The sequence below is a fragment of the Notolepis coatsorum genome (genome assembly GCF_963971535.1).
Source record: "Notolepis coatsorum genome assembly, chromosome: 10".
Classification (NCBI taxonomy): Eukaryota; Metazoa; Chordata; class Actinopteri; order Aulopiformes; family Paralepididae; genus Notolepis; species Notolepis coatsorum.
Window position 1 is genome coordinate 116,663,307 of NC_140174.1, and position 20,355 is coordinate 116,683,661.

At 42.0% G+C, this 20,355-nt stretch overlaps 1 protein-coding gene across 1 annotated transcript in view; it reads right to left on the reverse strand.

Annotated features, from left to right (window-relative positions):
* The window catches only part of tspan36 (tetraspanin 36), an 83,757-nt gene that overhangs the window by 22,969 nt on the left and 40,433 nt on the right, over window positions 1-20,355 (reverse strand). The window contains exon 2 of the mRNA XM_084322878.1: window positions 242-433. Coding sequence (XP_084179004.1) covers window positions 242-433 — 192 coding nt within the window. The remainder of the gene's footprint in view (window positions 1-241; window positions 434-20,355) is intronic.

Here is a 20,355-nt window from a genome sequence, read left to right on the forward strand (position 1 = left end):
CTTGTCGGCTAACGTGCGCAGACTGATGACGACATCAACTCGACTTGAGACATTCGCAGCAGCATAAGAAGTTAATTAAACTTGACGGACATTATATCGACGATAATTATCGATATCGAATTATATGAAAATAATTTTATAATTTTATCGCGATAACGTTTTTGGTCATATCGCCCAGCCCTAGACACACTGACACACAGACACACACACACACACACAGACACACACACACACAACTTACACAGCTGAGGCCCACTCTGGACTCCTTGAGGGTGGCGCAGCAGCCCACCAGGCCGATGAGGAACATGGCCACGCCCACGGAGAAGATGATCGCCGCCGGGATCAGCGTGTACCTGTCCTCCAGGAAGTTGCCAAAGTTGTTGTAGCTTTTGATCACGTAGGCGCCCAGGCAGGCCAGGGCGGCTCCCGCAGCCTAGGGAACACAACCAGAGAGTACCTTAGAGACCGGCCTGGGGAACACAACCAGAGAGGACCTTAGAGACCGGCCTGGGGAACACAACCAGAGAGGACCTTAGAGACCGGCCTGGGGAACACAACCAGAGAGGACCTTAGAGACCGGTCTGAGAGCAGCTACCTACAGCCTGGGGAACACAACCAGAGAGGACCTTAGAGACCGGTCTGGGGAACACAACCAGAGAGGACCTTAGAGACCGGTCTGGGGAACACAACCAGAGAGGACCTTAGAGACCGGCCTGAGAGCAGCTCCCTGCAGCCTGGGGAACACAACCAGAGAGGACCTTAGAGACCGGCCTGGGGAACACAACCAGAGAGGACCTTAGAGACCGGTCTGAGAGAAGCTCCCCACAGCCTGGGGAACACAACCAGAGAGTACCTTAGAGACCGGTCTGGGGAACACAACCAGAGAGGACCTTAGAGACCGGTCTGAGAGAAGCTCCCTGCAGCCTGGGGAACACAACCAGAGAGTACCTTAGAGACCGGTCTGGGGAACACAACCAGAGAGTACCTTAGAGACCGGTCTGGGGAACACAACCAGAGAGGACCTTAGAGACCGGCCTGGGGAACACAACCAGAGAGGACTTTAGAAACCGGTCTGAAAGCAGTCTGAGATAGAACAAGAGAATACACCAAGCAGTAGTGGTGGTGGGAAATATCGATACAGTATAGTATCGCGATACTTTGCGTGGCGATACTGTATCGATACAAGCACACCAAGTAATCGATATTTTATTATTTATTTATCAAAAATAATAATAATAATTAACAAAAAATTGTATAAGGAAGTTGCATTGTTCATTTCAATACCTGTAATAGTACAGTAGTCCACACACACACATGCACACGTGTGCATTCAGTTAAGTTGGAATATTACTGTAATACAAACGGTTCAGTTTGTCAGGTACAAGCAACACAGATAGATTACAGTGTTTACATCTGTCTGCTTGAGAAAATACCATTTGCTTCAATAAAAATTATTGAAGTGAGATGAACAGACTGAAAACTTTATTCTATTAGATAAAACATGTTGACAGTTTTACCTTGCAGGTGAAAAAAGTTAATAAATCGCAATATATCGCAATATTAATATTGCAATACTCAGCATATCGCAATATATTTTGAATCGCAATACTATCGTATCGTGACTTAAGTATCGCGATAATATCGTATCGTGAGGCCTCTGGTGATTCCCACCCCTACCAAGCAGTGACTTAGAGACTGGTCTGAAATTTGCCTGAGATAGAACAAGAGAATACACCAAGCAGTGACTTATAATAATAATAATTCATTTATTTTATAAAGCGCGTCTCAATAACCCGAAGTCGCTGACAGTAGCAGAAAGAAAAACAAAGAAACAAAGAAACATAGAACCACGGGGAAACAGGGAACAATATGAATACACAGGAACATAGAGCCACAGTAACAGACAACAAAAATACATGAGCCAGTAGGGGAGGGGAGGCGGAGAGGGGAAAAGGGGGGGGCGACAGGTTGGAGGAGGGTGGTTATGGGTAGGGAAGGTTAAATGCTAGGGAGAACAGGTAGGTTTTGAGATGGGATTTGAAGGTGGAGAGTGAGGGAGAGTCTCTGATGGTCAGAGGGAGGGAGTTCCAGAGTCGGGGTGCAGCACGTGAGAAGGCCCGATCACCAAAACCTTTGACTTTGGATGACGGGACAGTGAGGGAAGCAGTGGAAGAGGACCGGAGGGATCGGGTGGGGTGGTAAGGGAGAAGGAGGTCACTCAGGTAGGGGGGGGGGGGGGGGGGGGCTATGGGGGGCTTTGAAGGTGAGGAGTAATAGTTTGAACTTGATACGTTGATCGGGAGCCAGTGGAGACTTAGAGACTGGTCTGAAATCAGCCTGAGATAGAACAAGAGAATACACCAAAGCAGAATACTATTCAATGGGGCTTAGCCTTCAAAGTGTTTTAGCCTTCAATTACCATAAATTTATTTATTTTTTGATCCACTTTTTCTCCTCTTTTTCTATTTTTCTCCCATCCCAATTTCGCTGTGCCAATTCTCCCCTACCCTGTCTTGAACGTTGCTCGCATATGCCCCCCACTGGCCGGTTGTAGGGAGGATAGAAGCCTTGCATCACGTGTCCCCTCCGATACACGAGGAGGCAGCCTGTCACATCTTTTCACCTGCCAGCGTGGACTCTCATTGGCGAGGTGTAACGTGTGGGAGGCTCACACTACCCCCGCCATTTCCTGTCTCTGCTGTGCAGGCGTCCCCCAACCGACCTGTAGGAGTCGCTGTCCACAACATCCAGATTACCACCCATCGACTTCCACCCGCTAACTCTGCTAATTGAGTTAGTATGACGGCTGGCCCAAGCCGGAGGCAACGCAGACAGCCGGAGTCGAACCCGGTGTCTCTTGCATTGGTGACGAGCGCAATGTCCGCTGCGCCACCCAGCCGCCATTACCATACATTTATGTTATTTTCCAAAACAGGAAGTTCACAGTATAATTAGATGTGTCTTTATATGTTCTAATTGGGAAACGCGTTGCAAACCGTACAGGGGGCGAAACTAGAGGCCGCCACCCGCCATTGGCGCTCAGTTTTTACGTTTGGCGCCTCCCACTGAGAGGTCTGCCCGCCGTGTGGCGGGCAATCAAATAGTCATGTGAAAACCGAAAATCATGATCCAATTCTTTAGCGGAGTTCTCACTCGCTGTCTCAGCACAGACACGCAGCGCATTGCTGCTCCTACCCCTCCCCACCTTGTTTCTGTATGCTGCATGTAAACAGAGGCTATTGCCTCCGACAGTCACCGGTGTCTGGTAAAATTCAAATACTTCTGGCTAGAGCTGCCGCGATTACCGCATTACCGCGGTATCGCGGTTACATCACGCCCACCGCAAGAGTAGGCTGAATACCGCATTACCGCTGTTTTTTTTATAATAATAATAAAGTACCCTCCTCTCGTTGGGCTTGCGGCTCTGCAGATATACCCTACTCCTCTATCGAGGTTCCAAGCGACCCTATTGGGTACCAGAAAAGTCACGTGAAACATTGCAGACCACTGATTGGTCAGAAGAGAGACGCGTCACACGTTTTTACGTCCTGAATGTCACCAATTGATCAGAGCTCATCACAACACGGCTAATAACGTTAGCTTTAGCTCCCCGCCGGAGTGGACTACCATCGCTCCTCAGGAGTACTAAACGAGACATAATGATTTTACTGTCTGCAACAAATGTTATAATAAAAGCCCTTCGTTCTATACACTTGTCTGATTGAAAACTTTATTAACAGACCGCAGAATGGGACAACTCAGCACGCTCTGAGCAAAGAAAGGAACTGAGATATGAATTGAGTATTGCTTGCCCTTGCTATGGTCCGGTAAATACGCTGATGTTATTGAACGTGTAACTATATAACGTTAATGCCACAAAACGAATGCCTTTATTATAAAGTAGTAACTTTATAATAATAATAAGAAGAAAGGGTCGGGGGGGGTAACCACCCCTGCCCGCGACACCGAGTGAACGGCGCACGACCAGAGGGGAAACTTCGAATCCGCGTTTCACTTTCAATAACGAATGCGTGCTTGCCGAATCCCAAACAATATTCATGCTGCAAAGTCATCCTCTAAAGATAGACATTTAGACTAGAGGCAGGCTATATGCTATAAAGAGTAGACTACAAAAAAAAAATGCATTCAAACTTTAAAAAAAAAAACAATGTGTGTGCGTGCGGTAATAACCGCGGCGGTAGGAAATATTTCGCAAATTTGTGCGGTAAGGAAAACATCAATACCGCGGCAGCTCTACTTCTGGCACTCATTTGCTTCCATAGACGTTAGTCTAGTCAGTGTGGGACCTTCGTGAGATAACGTTAGCTACCGTTACAAAATGACCCAGTCAACTATTCACTTAGTTTAATACATGAGGCATTGTGTAACGTTATCCAGCCGGCTAGCTACTGATAGCTCCCGACATCAACAAATGCTCCAGCAATAGTCCAGTGCATAATACCTCCGTTGGCTAGGTAGCTCACTAGTCACTACGAAATGTCGCAGTAAACTAAATAGTTCACTGAGGCGTTGTCCCAACGCCATCCAGCAGTAGCTATAGCTCCTGACATCAATGTCCTACAACAACATGCGTATTCGAGTCCCTGGCTTACATCGCATGAGGGCTGCTGAATAGGGTCCAGCGTTTAGGGTCCAGCTGCAGCGCCGGAGAATCCTTGCTGGAGCTGGAGGCCACTCGAGTATACACACAGACAGTGGAGCTGTTTGCAGACAGCGAGGTGGCGATGTCTCGCAGATAACACAATCACAAGTATGATTATATAATATATATATTTTATTAAAAAAAAATTATATAAAATAATAATACTTTTTTTTATCAAAAAAAAGTTGGCGGGTAAGAAATATGCTTGGCGGGTAGATTCTTCCCATCTACCCGCCACTGGCCGTTGAGTCAAAAAGTTAATTTCGCTCCCTGAAACGGTACATGGTATCAAATGTTATATTGAGTTTCATAGGCTTTGTGCTAAACGTTACCTACGTTTCCAGGTTCCATGCGTAACTGACCTGTGTAACTCCTTATACCGTTTGTTTTGTTGAATGGTTTGCAACCATTTCCTCAGTAGAACAAGTAGAACAAGAGATTCCTATTTTGAGAAATCGGTTCACATTTGAACCGATACGGTATCGGTACCTGTGAATCGATACCGGTACCCAACCTACCTACCTCAGTTGTGAGAAAAAAAAATCCACACTTTCGACCGTTTTCGGCTTGCCATTGCCCCGACTGCTTTGTTGTTGAATCAAGTCAAATCCTAGGTAAGCGTATATTGTGCGTGTGAACGTTGACATGAAAATAAAACGTTTTTTTTTTCCAGTACCGACAACGGTATCTCACGTGAATCGATACTCGGTAGTACTGACGTGTTTCGGTAAGTACCTTTAAAAGTACCGAATTCGGTACCCATCCCAAGTTAGAACACCTGCCCCCTGTTGGCAGTGTTGTAGTACTCGAGTCCGAGTCCTGGGCTGATTTTCAGGACTCGTGACTCGACTTGGACTTGAGCACTGATGACTGACTTGGACTCGAGCATTGACTGCATTCGGACTCAGACTTGTTAATTGATAAATAGTTATTATTATTTTAATTTTTTTTGTAATAGGCCCTAATCATTTGGCATAAGGTATTGATGGCTAGTGCATTTGTTTGGCTATAGGGAGGTGTAGTGGTTACGCCATTGCCGTTTCCGGCCGGTCCACTTCGCAAAATCGCAATGTATTTCCCCATTGCCCATTTCTAAATCGTCTCGTTTAAAACAAATAAAGCATGGACATTTGCATGGTGTACCTTTCTGTGCGTATTCATCCACAATCTATAGCTCAACATGAAAATATTTGCAATTAATCGTAAAAAAGAATCGCCAAATTTTATTTCAACCAAAAACAATAATGTTAGTGATAGAAGGGAACTCATTTTGTGAAAAAATTTAAAGCTTTTCCCAATGATAAATCCCTATGCGGGTGGACCTCGCGGGCGGTCCAAAGTGACGTCAGACTACACCTCCCTATTGTGTCACAGAGTAAATAAACTCCCTTTGAAATGGTGACCGCTGTGTCATTTATGTTTAATGTAGACCTTTTTTTATTTGTATGTCAGCTCTTTGACTGCCAGAGTGGAGTGGACTCAACCTTGATGACTTGGACTACTAGGGTAATGGGGACTCGACTCTGACTCTTAGATTAGATTCTTCAATGGAATTTGTTTTCAGTGCAGTTACAGCATTGTTCCAACATAGAACATATAACACCACTTACAATTAGTGCTCAGGCGATTAAAAAAAGTTATCTAATTAATTACAGGATTTGTAATTAATTAATTAATTAATTAATCTAATTAACACTTTGGGAGCCAGCCGTGTTTTCCTTTTTACCCCCTTGAATGCCCACATCCACTCCAATGTTAACGTTAATATCGCCTAATCTATGTTTTAAATTATGGCTATGTGTCTAATCTGCCCGTCGCTTATCAAAGAGTCATTTTCCAGTCAACATTAGGGATGGGAATCGAAAACGGTTCCTAATTGTTCGATGCCTGGAACCACGTGCCTCCCGCGACTTTCGATTCTCTTATCGCTGCCAGGTTTCAAAACAACGTTAGCGTTAGCATGTAGCCATGGCAGATTTATTTGATTCCTTAAATTGCCTGGGTTTTGGTCATATGCTCCCGAAATGCTCCCGCTGTTTGGCTACTTCTATGTGCAGTGAAAACTACTTGAATGCTTTAGAACCTAGTCATTGATTTAGTTCAGGGTAAGGTAATATTAGCCGCGGAGCTAACGCTAGCTAACGTGAGCTAACGCTAGCTAATCAAGCTCACAGAGAGAGATAAACAGCTGACAGCAGGTAGTGCAGGTACAAATACAATAAAACAGCAGGTGGGGGCTGTTGCGTAAACCTTGTACTCTGGCCAAAGGAACACTTGGCATATTTAAGAGTTTTCAGTTGTTGTTGTTCTTCAATTGACCATTAAAATACCCATAAAACAAATGTAATATATACAAAGTCATCATTATACTCTATAAACCATAGAATAAAGCCATCATAAGGAGATTTACGCTATTTTCCTTACAAAAAACTAGCTAGGCCTATTTCACTGTCAATGTCACACAATCATGTTCCTTCAGTCCAATCACTGTAAAGTACACTTTAGACCGCCATGATGACACCAATTCATACCAAAACCCGAAAAGGGTTCACTGTGTTTACCTGCAGTAACTACTAAAGACTCCTCTTTACAGGTACAGTACATATTGAATGTCCATGCAGGCTGTATAATGTAAAGCAGTGACATTTCACGGGGGGGGGGGGGTTGAAGAGGCAATATTGGTGTCATTGCTCTATTGATATGATTTATTCAATCATGATGTATTCGTTTGTAAACACCATGAGGATGAGTGAAGCTTTCCCCTCTGCATTTTGCTTATGCGTGTAATATTGTATTTCTAGTTTTCCGGAGAGGTTGGTAAGACAGAAGAATATATATATCAATTTAGGTGTTTACAAAATGTTTCATTTTATTAATTGGAAAGGTTTCATCTAGTCTTGATTTAAAGATGCTACAAAGAGAATTTTCGTTAAATATTCTTTAACTTAAATCAGACATTAAGTACCCCCCACAGCCCAAATGGAATTATCCCAAAAAATAAATAAAAATGTATTACATAGTCGACAAATTTTGGCCTATCAAAGTCGACAAAACAAATCCTTAGACAGACCTAAGGCACAGAAGGCTAAGTACCGTAACACTGTGGGAGAATCACTAGGCTACAAGACGTCCACCGTTTGATAAACACAAAGCCATCCTTTTGATCATGATAGTAACTCAGTTAGGTAAACACTTGTTTGTACAGCTCAATTCTTCCATACACATTCCATACAACATTAATGGACATAAATGACATAAAACGGCAGGCTACATTTATCTCATCTTTCTCTCTCTCTTTCATTTTCCCAAGCTCAGTGCAACGGTGTGACCACACTACCAATTAAAAAAAAATATATATATTATACAGTAACTACTAAAGACTCCTCTCTTTCACTGTTTACCTGCAGTAACTACCAGTGATGCCACAGATTACTTGTAAAAAATTATCTGATTACTCCTTTAAAAAGTAATCTAGTTACTTTACTGATTACTTGATTATCAAAGTAACTTAGTTACTTTGAAAGTAACTAGGTTACGAAGTCGTCGTCGCCCCCCCTGCTGCTGTCACAAGAATGACAACAGTTTTTTTTTCTTTCATTTTTTCATTTTTAAATCATGATTGGCTGCTCAGACAGGTCATCATGAGACGTCATCAGCCATCAGGCCATACTCCGGTCTAGCTGACTGTACCCCTGGCTCTCTTATCATCAGCATTATGAGATAGTAACTAAATAGTAACTCACAGCCACTTGGAAAAGTAACTGTAATCAGATTACTGGCTTGTAAAAAGTAACAAGTTAGATTACTATTTACTGAAAAAAGTAATCAGATTACAGTAACTAGTTACTTAGTAACTAGTTACTGGAATCACTGGTAACTACTAAAGACTCCTCTTTCACTGTGTTTACCTGCAGTAACTACTAAAGACTCCTCTCTTTCACTGTGTTGATCAGTTCTCGTGAGGTCTTTCTTTTGGTCCTTTAGACTGAGAATTATGAGATGCTTCACTTATCTGAACGTTTATTTTTCCTACCTCTCTTACTTTACATGGTATAAAGTGTTGTGGACTGATGAGTCCAAGTTTGAACAGTTTGGCAACAAGCTATCTGCAACAGAGGGAATCTGTTGGAACATTGAAAATGATGGACTGGCCCCCTCAAAGTTTGGACCTTAACCCCATCGAGCAAATTTGGGGCGAGTTGGACAATAAACTGTACGGATCTATTGTACATTCAAAGGAAAGCTGTAGCAGCCAATCAACTATAGATGTAGGCAAAGAAGTTTATGCCTGTATTTTTTACTGTTGTGAAGCACTTTGAACTGCAATTTCTGTATGAAAAGTGCTATACAAATAAAATTATTATTATTATATTATTATATTAATATGTAGCTCTCCACCTACACAAATCGTTTTTTTTGTCCATTGAGCACATTAACTGTACGTTATCTCTCCAAACAAACAAGCACACGTCGTTCAAGAACATGTCCTGACTTTTGCGCAAGCCCAGAGCTGCTTAAAAATATACTGAATTCTGTGGACCCCAGGTTTACCATCGCTCTACCCGCATTCGCCCATCCTCCACACAGGTGCAATTGACACACACCGGTCCCCATCAAGGCTATGCCCATCCCCCACTTAGCTTCACCTCGAGGCTGCAGTAACCTCGTTCCCAGCTTTATCGTGAGAAGGTGCTGTGAGCAGGTACTTTCAGTTCAGACTGGACTGAGAGGGCAGTAGCATGTACTCACAGAGACCGATATATGAAGATACATTATTGCTAAGGAATGCTAAGACAAGGTAAGCCAATTAAAAAAAAAGCGAAGTATGTTGGGCCAGTATATTGGTTGAATTGATTGGTTCATGACTTCATGGTTAAACAACGATTAGCATGCTAAGCTAGTTTCTGTTTAGACCAGGGGTGGGCAATTATTTTTCCCGGGGGGCCGAATGAGCAACTGAAAATATGTTGGAGGGCCGGGCCAAAATTCCAAACTCAATTATGCATAATATACATTTTATTCTATATAAAAAGCAGTAAATGGCATTGTTTTGACCCCTGGTAAGAGTGTATGTTATTATTTGGCAATTAAAAGGTGAGGTTAGCTTTCAAAAATATCATTTATTCAAATAGAATTTATTTCCAAAATGATAAACAAAATGTGAAACATTAATAACAAATGGCATGTATGAAAAAGTGCTATACAAATAAAGTTATTATTTTGAGTTTCATATACTATTGAAACAAGGATTTTCTTAGCTTTCTAAAGACATCACATCATCTTATAGCCAAAATAAACAAGACGTCACTGAACTGTGTAAAGAAGTGTCCCAGTAGCCTTTTTTACTTTACATGCCTATATTAAACATTTTATGTTTTCAGAACTGTGTCCCATTTCACTTGTTATATTTCCACATTTTAGTGTTCTTCAGCTCTTTTTTTTTCATTCAGTGTGCTAAATCCAGTCTCTGTTGAGCTTTAACAAGTCCATCAAAGTCAGGTTGCATGTCTGAGGTGGAGATGCGAAGCACAGCTGCCAGATGTTCATCAGTGAGAGAGGATCTGTACCTGGACTTGGTAAACGTCATGACTGAGAATGTCTGTTCACATAATATGTAGGTGGATCCAAAGAGAACCAACATCTTCTGAGCATGTCTCCTCATGTTTGGAAAGTTCTCCTCCTTGAGAGCAGAGTAGAACTCTAGCAGTGATGCTGACTTAAAGTGCTCTTTCAGTAGTGAATCAGACTGCAGGTCAATGAGTTCAAGCTGAACATCAGTGGGTGCACTATCAACACTGCAGGTAAATGGAGAGGAAACCAGCTGCATTTCATCCTCAACCTTTTTGAAATCTTGAAAACGCCTTGAAAATTCATCATGCAGTGCTCCCAACATGGATGAGTACCTGTGCCGGTGATCAGCTGATGGTTTGACTTCTTTCAGGGTTTTCATGTGTTTGAGATTGTTGCTGCCTAGTTGCCTTGAAATTAATTGCAACTTTGTTATGAAGGCTTTCACATGGCTATGCATTTCATGAGCAAAAATGCCCTTGCCCTGCAGTTGTGTGTTCAGTAGGGATGGGTACCGTTCACATTTGAACCGATACGGTACCGGTACCTGTGAATCGATACCGGTACCCAACGGTACCTTTTTTCTGTACTTTAGTCTCAAAAAATTTAATCTACCTACCTCAGTTATGAAAAAATAAATCCAAACTTCAAATAACCACACTTTCGACCGTTTTCGGCTTGCCCTGACTGCTTTGTTGTTGAATCAAGTCAAATCCTAGGTAAGCGTATATTGTGCGTGTGAACGTTGACATGAAAAGAAAAAAGTTAATTTTTTATTTTTTTATTATTATCATGTAATCTTTCGCGGGCCGGTCAGAATCATCCTGCGGGCCGTATCCGGCCCGTGGGCCGTACAATGCCCAGGTCTGGTTTAGACCATACTGAATTCGGCCGAATACGTTAGTTATAACTGGTAGCTAGCTAATGCGATCTAGCTTGCTAGCATGAGTTATCTTACTAACTACATAGTTAGCACAAGCTAGCTTGCTAACTAGCTAGCGCAAGCTAGCTTGCTAAACAGGAAGCTGACTTGCTAACTAGCTAGCGCGAGCTAGCTTGCTAAACAGGAAGCTAACTTGCAAACTAGGTTGCAAGCTAGCGACATAGCTATAACTTGTATGGTAGTAATACATAATGGTAGTAAGTAGTAAGACTAGATTACAGTAATAGCTTGCTAGATATACTGTTCAGGCTAAAGGATCATGCTAATCTGGCCAAAGGAACTAGCTATTTGCTAGACATCACAAGCATACTAACTATAGCTCTATGCAGTAACTAACTATACAAGCACAAGCACATCAAGTCCTTTAAGACTATAGAAACCCTAACTAACCCTAACCCTAACTCTAACCCTAGGGTGAAAGGTGTAATACATTTATGCAGTTTGCTCAGTGGTGGCCAAAATTATTAGAACACTTGGCATATTTAAGAGTTTTCAGTTGTTGTTGTTCTTCAATTGACCATTAAAATAGTATCACTGTTAGCTAGCCAAATTCGTTAGCTGCCATTAGCTTCTGCAGGGCAGTATTGTATCACTGGCAGTGTTAGGTATCCTAGCTAGCTAACTGTAAAGGACAGGAACACTCAATTATCATGTTTTTGTTTCATTTTGTGAAAAATGCACTTTGTAATATATTTGCTTTTCAAAAGCTCATAAACACTGTTGGTGACTTGAGCATAATTATTAACTTAGCTACTGTAGCTGTTCTTGTCATTTTAAGCTATCATGAATGCAATGCTTTTTACTAGTCTATAATTATATAATTTTCTTATCTCTCCTAGGGTCATTATTGAAGTATTTTGGCACCCCACCTCCTGCCTATAATGTGCAAGAGGATATACCAGCCCAGGTGGATATTGACCAAGCTCAGGAGGACACACTAGCCAAGGTACATGATCCCTTTCAAAGTGCTCATATTCATAACTGTTCTTAAAGTCTTACATATAATAATCACAATTTTGGGCCTTAAAAAGTCAGATAGGTCTTAAATGGTATTGGATTAGGAAATTACTTCTATGTTGCGATAACTTCTCTCTATCATGTTTAAATGTGTTTGGGGGGGGAAATGTCGGGGCTGCCTGAATACTTTAGACAACAAATGTTTGTTTTCGCATCTCTGATTGGCCAGGTCATTTCTGGTCATGTGACATGTACGCCCAATCGTGGGACCGCAAGTGTCTACACTGGTTAAGCTCAGGCGCTCTTTCGAAGTTGGTTAAGGTTAGAGTTTGTCTTAGAGCATGGCGATAGCACGCCTGCCCTTCTTTCGACGGTTAAGCTTAGGCACTATTTCGAAGTTGGTTAAGGTTAGAGTTTGTCTTAGAGCATGGCGATAGAATGCCAGGTAGTTTGCAGGCTGTTAGACCCGGAAATAGGCGCAGAACTTGCTGTCCCACGATTGGCGCACATGTCACATGACCTGGCCAATCAGAGCACAAAACTCGCACGCGGAAACAAACATTTGTTGTCGAAAGTATTCACGCGTCCGGGCTGCACAGTAAGCAGTATGGTAATAGCCTATCAGGCCAATACATATGGAATTACTTCTTAGTCATTTTCCTTAATAGTTCTTTAGATATTTATTAGATTCCATTGAAAGTGGTCTTAAAAAGGTCTTAAAAATTCTTAAATGTAACCTGTTGAAACTCGCAGGAACCCTGTCCGTTACCTTCAGTGAGACCATAACACCTGCCCATCATGAAGATGACGTGTCACCCACCTCTGCAAGCAGCAGTATCACCATCACCACTAAAGGTTTGACCTAGGGCTGGGCGATATGGCCTAAATATGATATCACGATATTTTCTGACCTTTCGGCGATACACGATACGCATCACGATGTTTTTCTTTTTTCCCCCAAACAATTCATTATGAGGCTTACCAAGACAGTATTTGAGTTTGCAAGCTAACATTAAAGACAAAATAAAATACCCATGCATTTAGTATTTTTATATTATATATTAGATTTAGATTATTAGATTATATATTGCATATATTTAGCAATGAGATATTATATGATTTAGATATGAAATATGATGAATTGAAAATGGGGGACCCTGATGTAAACAAGACGAAAGTCTTTCTCTGGTCTGCATCCTCCAGTCCACTGTTGTTGTATTGAGCTGTACTGTATTGTACCCATGCTGCAATCTGTTAATAACGTTTTCATTCATTCAGACGGCAAACAGAATCATTTTGATTGACAGTCGAGTCTGCCAATTACGTCACAACGCTTGCACCCGCCCTGCTGTTCTTAGCACCAATCGGCAAGCACGTATTAATTTTTTACTTCCGTCATTGGAGAGCTCAATGACAACAACAATAGCTCCCCGCAGCCGACGTTTAGCTTTTAGCTCCGCAGGAAGACTAAACGACTGGAGGCATAATGATTTTACTGCAACGGATGTTATAATAAAAGCCTTTCCATACATCTGTCTGATTGAAAACTTTATTAACAGACCGCAGAATGGGCACAACTGAGTCAGCACGGGCTGAGATATGAACGACTAATGCTTGCTATATCTAGGTCGACCTCGGACGTTGCTATGTAAATACGCTGATGTTATTGAACATGTAACTATATAACGTTAATGCCACAAAACGAATGCCTTTGTTATCATAAGTAGTAACTTTGATGCAGTAGTGTGTGTGTGGGGCGGCGCTGTTCAAAAGTTTCAACGTGTGGACCAGATTGACGCGACACAATCCTCTTGGGCAAAACATCACGATATCCACGATACGTTTAAAAAGTGTATCGTTAATGAACTGTACCCGATATTTATATAATATCGTCATATCGCCCAGCCCTAGTTTGACCTCACAAGACCCTGCACTATGGCCAAGTGTCATAGGCCATACCCAACAATGTGGTATCAAGGTGACCAATAGGGAGGTGTAGTCTGACGTCACTGGTTGTTCCACCCGTATAGGGATTTATCATTGGGAAAATGGATTATCGGCTATTGTAACAATTCTGCGGCATGAACATTGACAAGTTTTCAATTTTTGCACAAAATGAGTTCCCTTCTACCACTAACATGATTGTTTAAGCATTTTTGGTTGAAAAAAAGGTAGTTATAAGGTTTTTAATTTGTCGTAAAAAAATAACTACACTTACCACTAGGCAGCCTGTTGTTCAGTACACAGCCGCTATTGGTCTGTTAGGCTGTCGCCTTATCCCCGTCACAGGTCATAGTACCAAGCTAGCTAGCTAACGTTAACGTTAGCATTATGTCTACTGTCGTGAACCATTTTAAATCGGGGCATGTAGAGGAGTTTCGGGAACGAGTAAATGTGCAGGTCCTCTTCTCAGACTTGTGGGGCAAAGCACTGCACGCATCATGCCGGCTAGCAAGCTAGCTAGCTACACGGCCCGTTGATAGCACAATAGTAGCCCCTTTCGTGACTGTGATGCACTCGGTGCATCACAATCACGAAAGGAGCTACCACGATAGCTAACTAACGTTAACGTTACAAGCTCAAACACCTTATAACTACTACTACTGTCGTGTCCATAAGTTCCCTGGCAGAATACTTTGTTTGTGAGGACAAAGGTATACAAAGAGGAGAGAACCATTTTAAATCGGGGCATGTTAGGAGTTTCGAGAATGCCGGCTAGCAAGCTAGCTAGCTACTAACGTTATAAACTATACACAATATGTACAACGACACTGATTTACATGAGTATTTACAGTGATTTAATATGCAGCGAAATAACGTTATACGATTTACATTATAAATACAAATATGGTAACGTGGTTGTGGCTTTTATAAATAGTGGTTAGCTTTAGAGATAAATGGCTATGATCACAGAGCACTAGTGTTGGGTGAAACAGATACTAGCCACAAATTCAGGGTCAGTTATTTTCCCATTGTACGAATTGTTAAGCTTATGGAATGTAAGGGAAATCTGATCCTAGGTCTGTGACTAGTAGGCAGGAGGCTACGCTGTGGTGACGTCAGTTAGCAGCGCCAAATAGCAGTGTAGTTTCCCAGCGAACGAAAACAAACGTTATTTTGCTACCTTTACGATTAATTGCGAATATTTTCATCTTGAGCTATAGATTGTGGATAAATACGCACAGAAAGGTACACCATGCCAACGTTAATGCTTTATTGATCTAAAACGAGACGATTTAGAAATGGTCAATGGGGAAATACATTGCATTCCACAGAGGGTGGAATAGGAAAAAAACGAAAATGACGTAACCACTACACCTCCCTATAGGCCTACAGGTCAAAGATATTGTTTCCTCCCCAAAATACAGCGAACATGGCTTCTGTATTCGGTAGGGATGGGTACCGAATTCGGTACTTTTGAGGTACCGAACCGAAACACGTCGGTACTACCGAGTATCGAATCAAGTGAGAAACCGGAAAAAAAATAAAAAAATATATATTTTATAAATTTTTTTTTAATTTATTTTTTTTACTTTTTTCTTTTCATGTCAACGTTCACACGCACAATATATGCTTACCTAGGATTTGACTTGATTCAACAACAAAGCAGTCGGAGCAATGACAAGCCGAAAACTGTCGAAATTGAAGTTTGGATTTTTTTTTTACGACTGAGGTAGGTAAATTAAATTTATTGAGACTAAAGTACCGAAAAAAGGTACCGTTGGGTACCGGTATCGATTCACAGGTACCGGTACCGGTACCGGTTCAAATGTGAAAGGTACCCATCCCTAGTATTCGGTTAGCACAGACTCAGTCTTCTGTTTGATATTATAAAAAAAAATGAATAAATGCCTCGTAGTTAAAAAAAGCTTGAATTTCTGACTTCTTTATTACATTTATTTTTTTATCTCTCCCGTCCTCCCCAATTTTTTAACTAACCAGCCACCACTGACACACAGTGGGGGATGTTTTAAAAATATAATTGTCTACTGTCTAACTGTATCCATGCATGTTTGACTGTGCCTGCAGGTGAGAACTCATCAAGAAGGTGTGTCTCAAGTGTACCTACACAATCTACAGATGGACGACAGCACAGTCTGCAGCACGTGAGCCCACAAAGGCAGCATTTATTGACCCAGAGACCTCAGACAGCCACAGCTGAGAGCCCAATAGCAGAGGCCACTGGAGGCCAGAGCAACCATGTTCGTTCACCAGGTCAGAGCCGGTATCAAAGAGTCAATTATAGGCACAACTCCCAATATTATACGTGTACAAACACTGTGGGCTAGATCCACAAAGAATGGATTGCATGGTGCTAATTGCACCATTACTTACAATTCATCATGAATTGAAAATGGGGGACCCTGATGTAAACGAGACGAAAGTCTTTCTCTGGTCTGCATCCCCTTAACAATTGTGTGTATTGATCCGTACTGTATTGTACCCATTCTGCAATCTGTTAATAAAATGTCCAATCAATCACAGCGCAGGTGATTGATTGAATGAACATTTTATTAACAGATTGCAGAATGGGTACAATACAGTACAGATCAATACACACAATTCATTCTTTGTGGATCTAGCTAACTTTACAGTGTTTAATGCGAGATGGTAGATTCAATACACCAAGCTAACTTACTGTAGCCTACACAGTTGAGTGTTTAATGAGAGATAGTGGATCCAATACACCAAGCTAACTGTAACACAGTGTATAATGAGAGATGCTAGATTCAATACACCAAGCTAACATACTGTACACAGTTGAGTGTTTAATGAGATATAGTGGATTCAATACACCAAGCTAACTGTAACAGTGTTTAATGAGAGATGGTAGATTCAATACACCAAGCTTACATACTGTACACAGTTGAGTGTTTAATGAGAGATAGTGGATCCAATACACCAAGCTAACTGTAACAGTGTTTAATGAGAGATGGTAGATTCAATACACCAAGCTAACATACTGTACACAGTTGAGTGTTTAATGAGAGATAGTGGATTCAATACACCAAGCTAACTTTACAGTGTTTAATGAGAGATGGTAGATTCAATACACCAAGCTAACTTTACACAGTGTTTAATGAGAGATGGTAGATTCAATACACCAAGCTAACTGTAACAGTGTTTAATGAGAGATGGTAGATTCAATACACCAAGCTAACTTTACACAGTGTTTAATGGGAGATGGTAGATACAAAATTATGTTGCGATAACTTCTCTGGATCATGTATAAATGTGTTTGGGGGGGAAATGTCCAGGCTGCAAAGTAAGCAGTATGGTAATGGCCAATACATGGAATTACTTCTTAGTAATTGTCCTTAATAGTTCTTTGCTGGTATGGCAACATATTAGATTATATTGAAAGTGGTCTTAAAAGGTCTTAAATGTAACCTGTTGAAACTCGCAGGAACCCTGTCCGTCAACATCCACCTTCAGTGAGACCATAACACCTGCCCATCATGAAGATGACGTGTCACCCACCTCTACAAGCAGCAGTATCACCACCACCACTAAAGGTTTGACCTCACAAGACCCTGCACTATGGCCAAGTAGGCCATACCCAACAATGTGGTATCAAGGGGACCAATACAGGTCAAAGATATTGTTTTCCCCCAAAATCCAGCGAACATGGCTTCTGTATTCGGTGTACTCAGTCTTCGGTTTGATATTATAAACAAAAATTATATGATGAATAAATGCCTTGTAGTTAAAGAAAGCTTGAATTTCGGACTTCTTTATTACTTTTAATCTCTCCCGTCCTCCCCAATTTTTTAACGCACCAGCCACCAATGACACACACATTGTGGGATGTTTTAAAAATAAAATGTTTGCTTCACCAAAGAATTTGGTCAGCAGCCGCCACTGCACATCACATATACCATTTACCATTTATATACATAACGGACGCATAAACATGCAAGGGTGCCTTTTTGCTGAGTGTAGGTTAATTATAGTCCCTTTTGAGCCATGTCTTCAGGCTGGACTTGAATCTAACAGCATTGACTATGATTTTCAGGTCACTGGGCAGACTGTTCCAAAAGACAGCTGCAGAATACCAAAATTACTCCTTCCCCATACAACTCCTGTATCTGACTGGCACAAAGTTAGTTGAGCTACGCCTAGTTGGGTATGCATGGGTGTCCCTGATTCGGTTGAAGTAGTTGTTGAAGTACACTGGCACTACCCTGTGTATGATTCTGTGAACTAGGCACATCCCTATTTGGTTGACTCTGTCTTCCACCTTTAGCCATCTCATGTTCTCAAAGTGTGATGGGTCAAGGTGGGTTCAGGCAGGTAGCCTTAGTATTAGCTTGTTTTGTGATGTCTGTAGTTTTATTTTCTAACTTTTGGGGTCGCTGTTGTACCAGGAGCCACATGCATAGTCATAGTGACACTGTATGAGTGCTCCAGCAAGAATTTTCATCGCTGACTGATAAAAAAAAAAAGGGAGATTCTGGCTAGGTATCTAGTCCTGTTATTGATCTTTGTAAGTACTTGTTGAGCCATGCTTTCCCCTGATAAGCTGTTTTCCAGGACGCAACCAAGATATTTCACAGATGTTTTGTCGGTGAGAACAGTATCTCCTATTCTAATGTTAAAACCTGGCGATTTTCTGAGCCTGACCTTTGACCCGAATAGGATGGACTCTTCCCCACATGGAGGGACAGCTTGTTGTAGCCTAGCCAGTCACTAACCTTCTCTAGTTCTGCACTCAATATCTGCTCAACCACTTGTTTGTCTTTATGAGACACTAGTAAGACCTCTGTTTACTGTATTACATGGTCAACAATTGTAGTTATAATTTCATTTGAGACAGATGTTCTTCTGCCTCCTTGGCCACGACCCCGTCCATGACCCTGTCCTTCGTTGTGCAACCTCAGCTGCACCAACTTGCTCCATGTTGCTCCTTTCTTCAGATTTATAAGCAGCTTTTTATGTAGTGGTGAAGATATTATCAATTGTATTGCAATGCTACTCACCTGGGCAAGGCTGTTGAAGGTAATGAGACATTAGTACAAACACCTGTTGGAATTGATTTAGTGATCTGCCTGTGTAGCAATTGAACATTGATGTAGTATTAGGTGGCTGTATTCTGAGACTGGAGCATATGATTTAGAGTTTTGCACTTTGTATTAACAGTTTTGCACTTTATATGTAAGCATAGCATTTAGTATCTTAGAGTATGCATTTTTAAAGTCAGTTTAGCAATTCGCATTTTAAGTTTAGCACATTGAAACTCTGATGTGCAAAATGCGTCAAAGCAGTCGTAAAAAACTGTAACAAACAATGGAAGGTAGTGTATTGTTTTTAATTGATTGTATGTTATGTGCAGTGCCTAACAGTGGTGTTGATAGTATGGCAATGAACATAACATAGATCATTTTGTTTGGCCCCCCCTCTTCCACCAAAACACTCTCCAACAGCCTAGGACAACTCTCCACCCACCTCAAACCCCACGTCAAGAGCCTGGGTGTAATCTTTGACCCAGAGCTCAAATTCGACCGGCAGGTAAATGCCATAGTCAAGTCATGCTTCTTCCAACTCCGCAACACCAGTAAAATAAAAACAATCCTTTCACCAGTCAACCTGGAAACAGTAGTCAATGCATTCATCACATCACGCCTTGACTACTGCAATGCCCTCTACACCGGCATCAGTCAGGCAGCCATGTCCCGCCTCAAAATGGTCCAGCACTCTGCAGCTAGGTTCCTTACCAGCACCAGAAAGAAAGAGCACATCACACCACTCCTAGCCTCCCTACACTGGCTCCCAGTCCCACTTAGAATAGATTTCAAAATCCTCCTCCTCACCTTCAAGGCACTATCGGGTGCAGCACCCCTATACATCACCGAGCTCATCACCCCCTACGTAGCACCCAGGTCACTAAGATCCTCCAACCAGGCTCGGCTGGTCCCCCCCCCCCCCCCCCCCCCCGCACCAGACTAAAAAAGAGAGGCGATCGCTCCTTCAAGGCCGTAGCCCCCAAACTATGGAACCAGCTTCCCCTGGAGATTCGATCTGCCCCTACGCTGGAGACATTTAAGGCCCGTTTAAAAACCCACTTTTATTCCCTAGCCTTCGATTAATCCTGATTCTCGGACACCCTAACCCACACACTCCCATGCAATTTTATCCTGCCCCCTCCCTCTTGTATCTCTTCTTGTGCTCCTCTGTCCCCGGTGTGCTATACTGTACTTTGTGCTCCCCTATCCGCTTGTCCTTT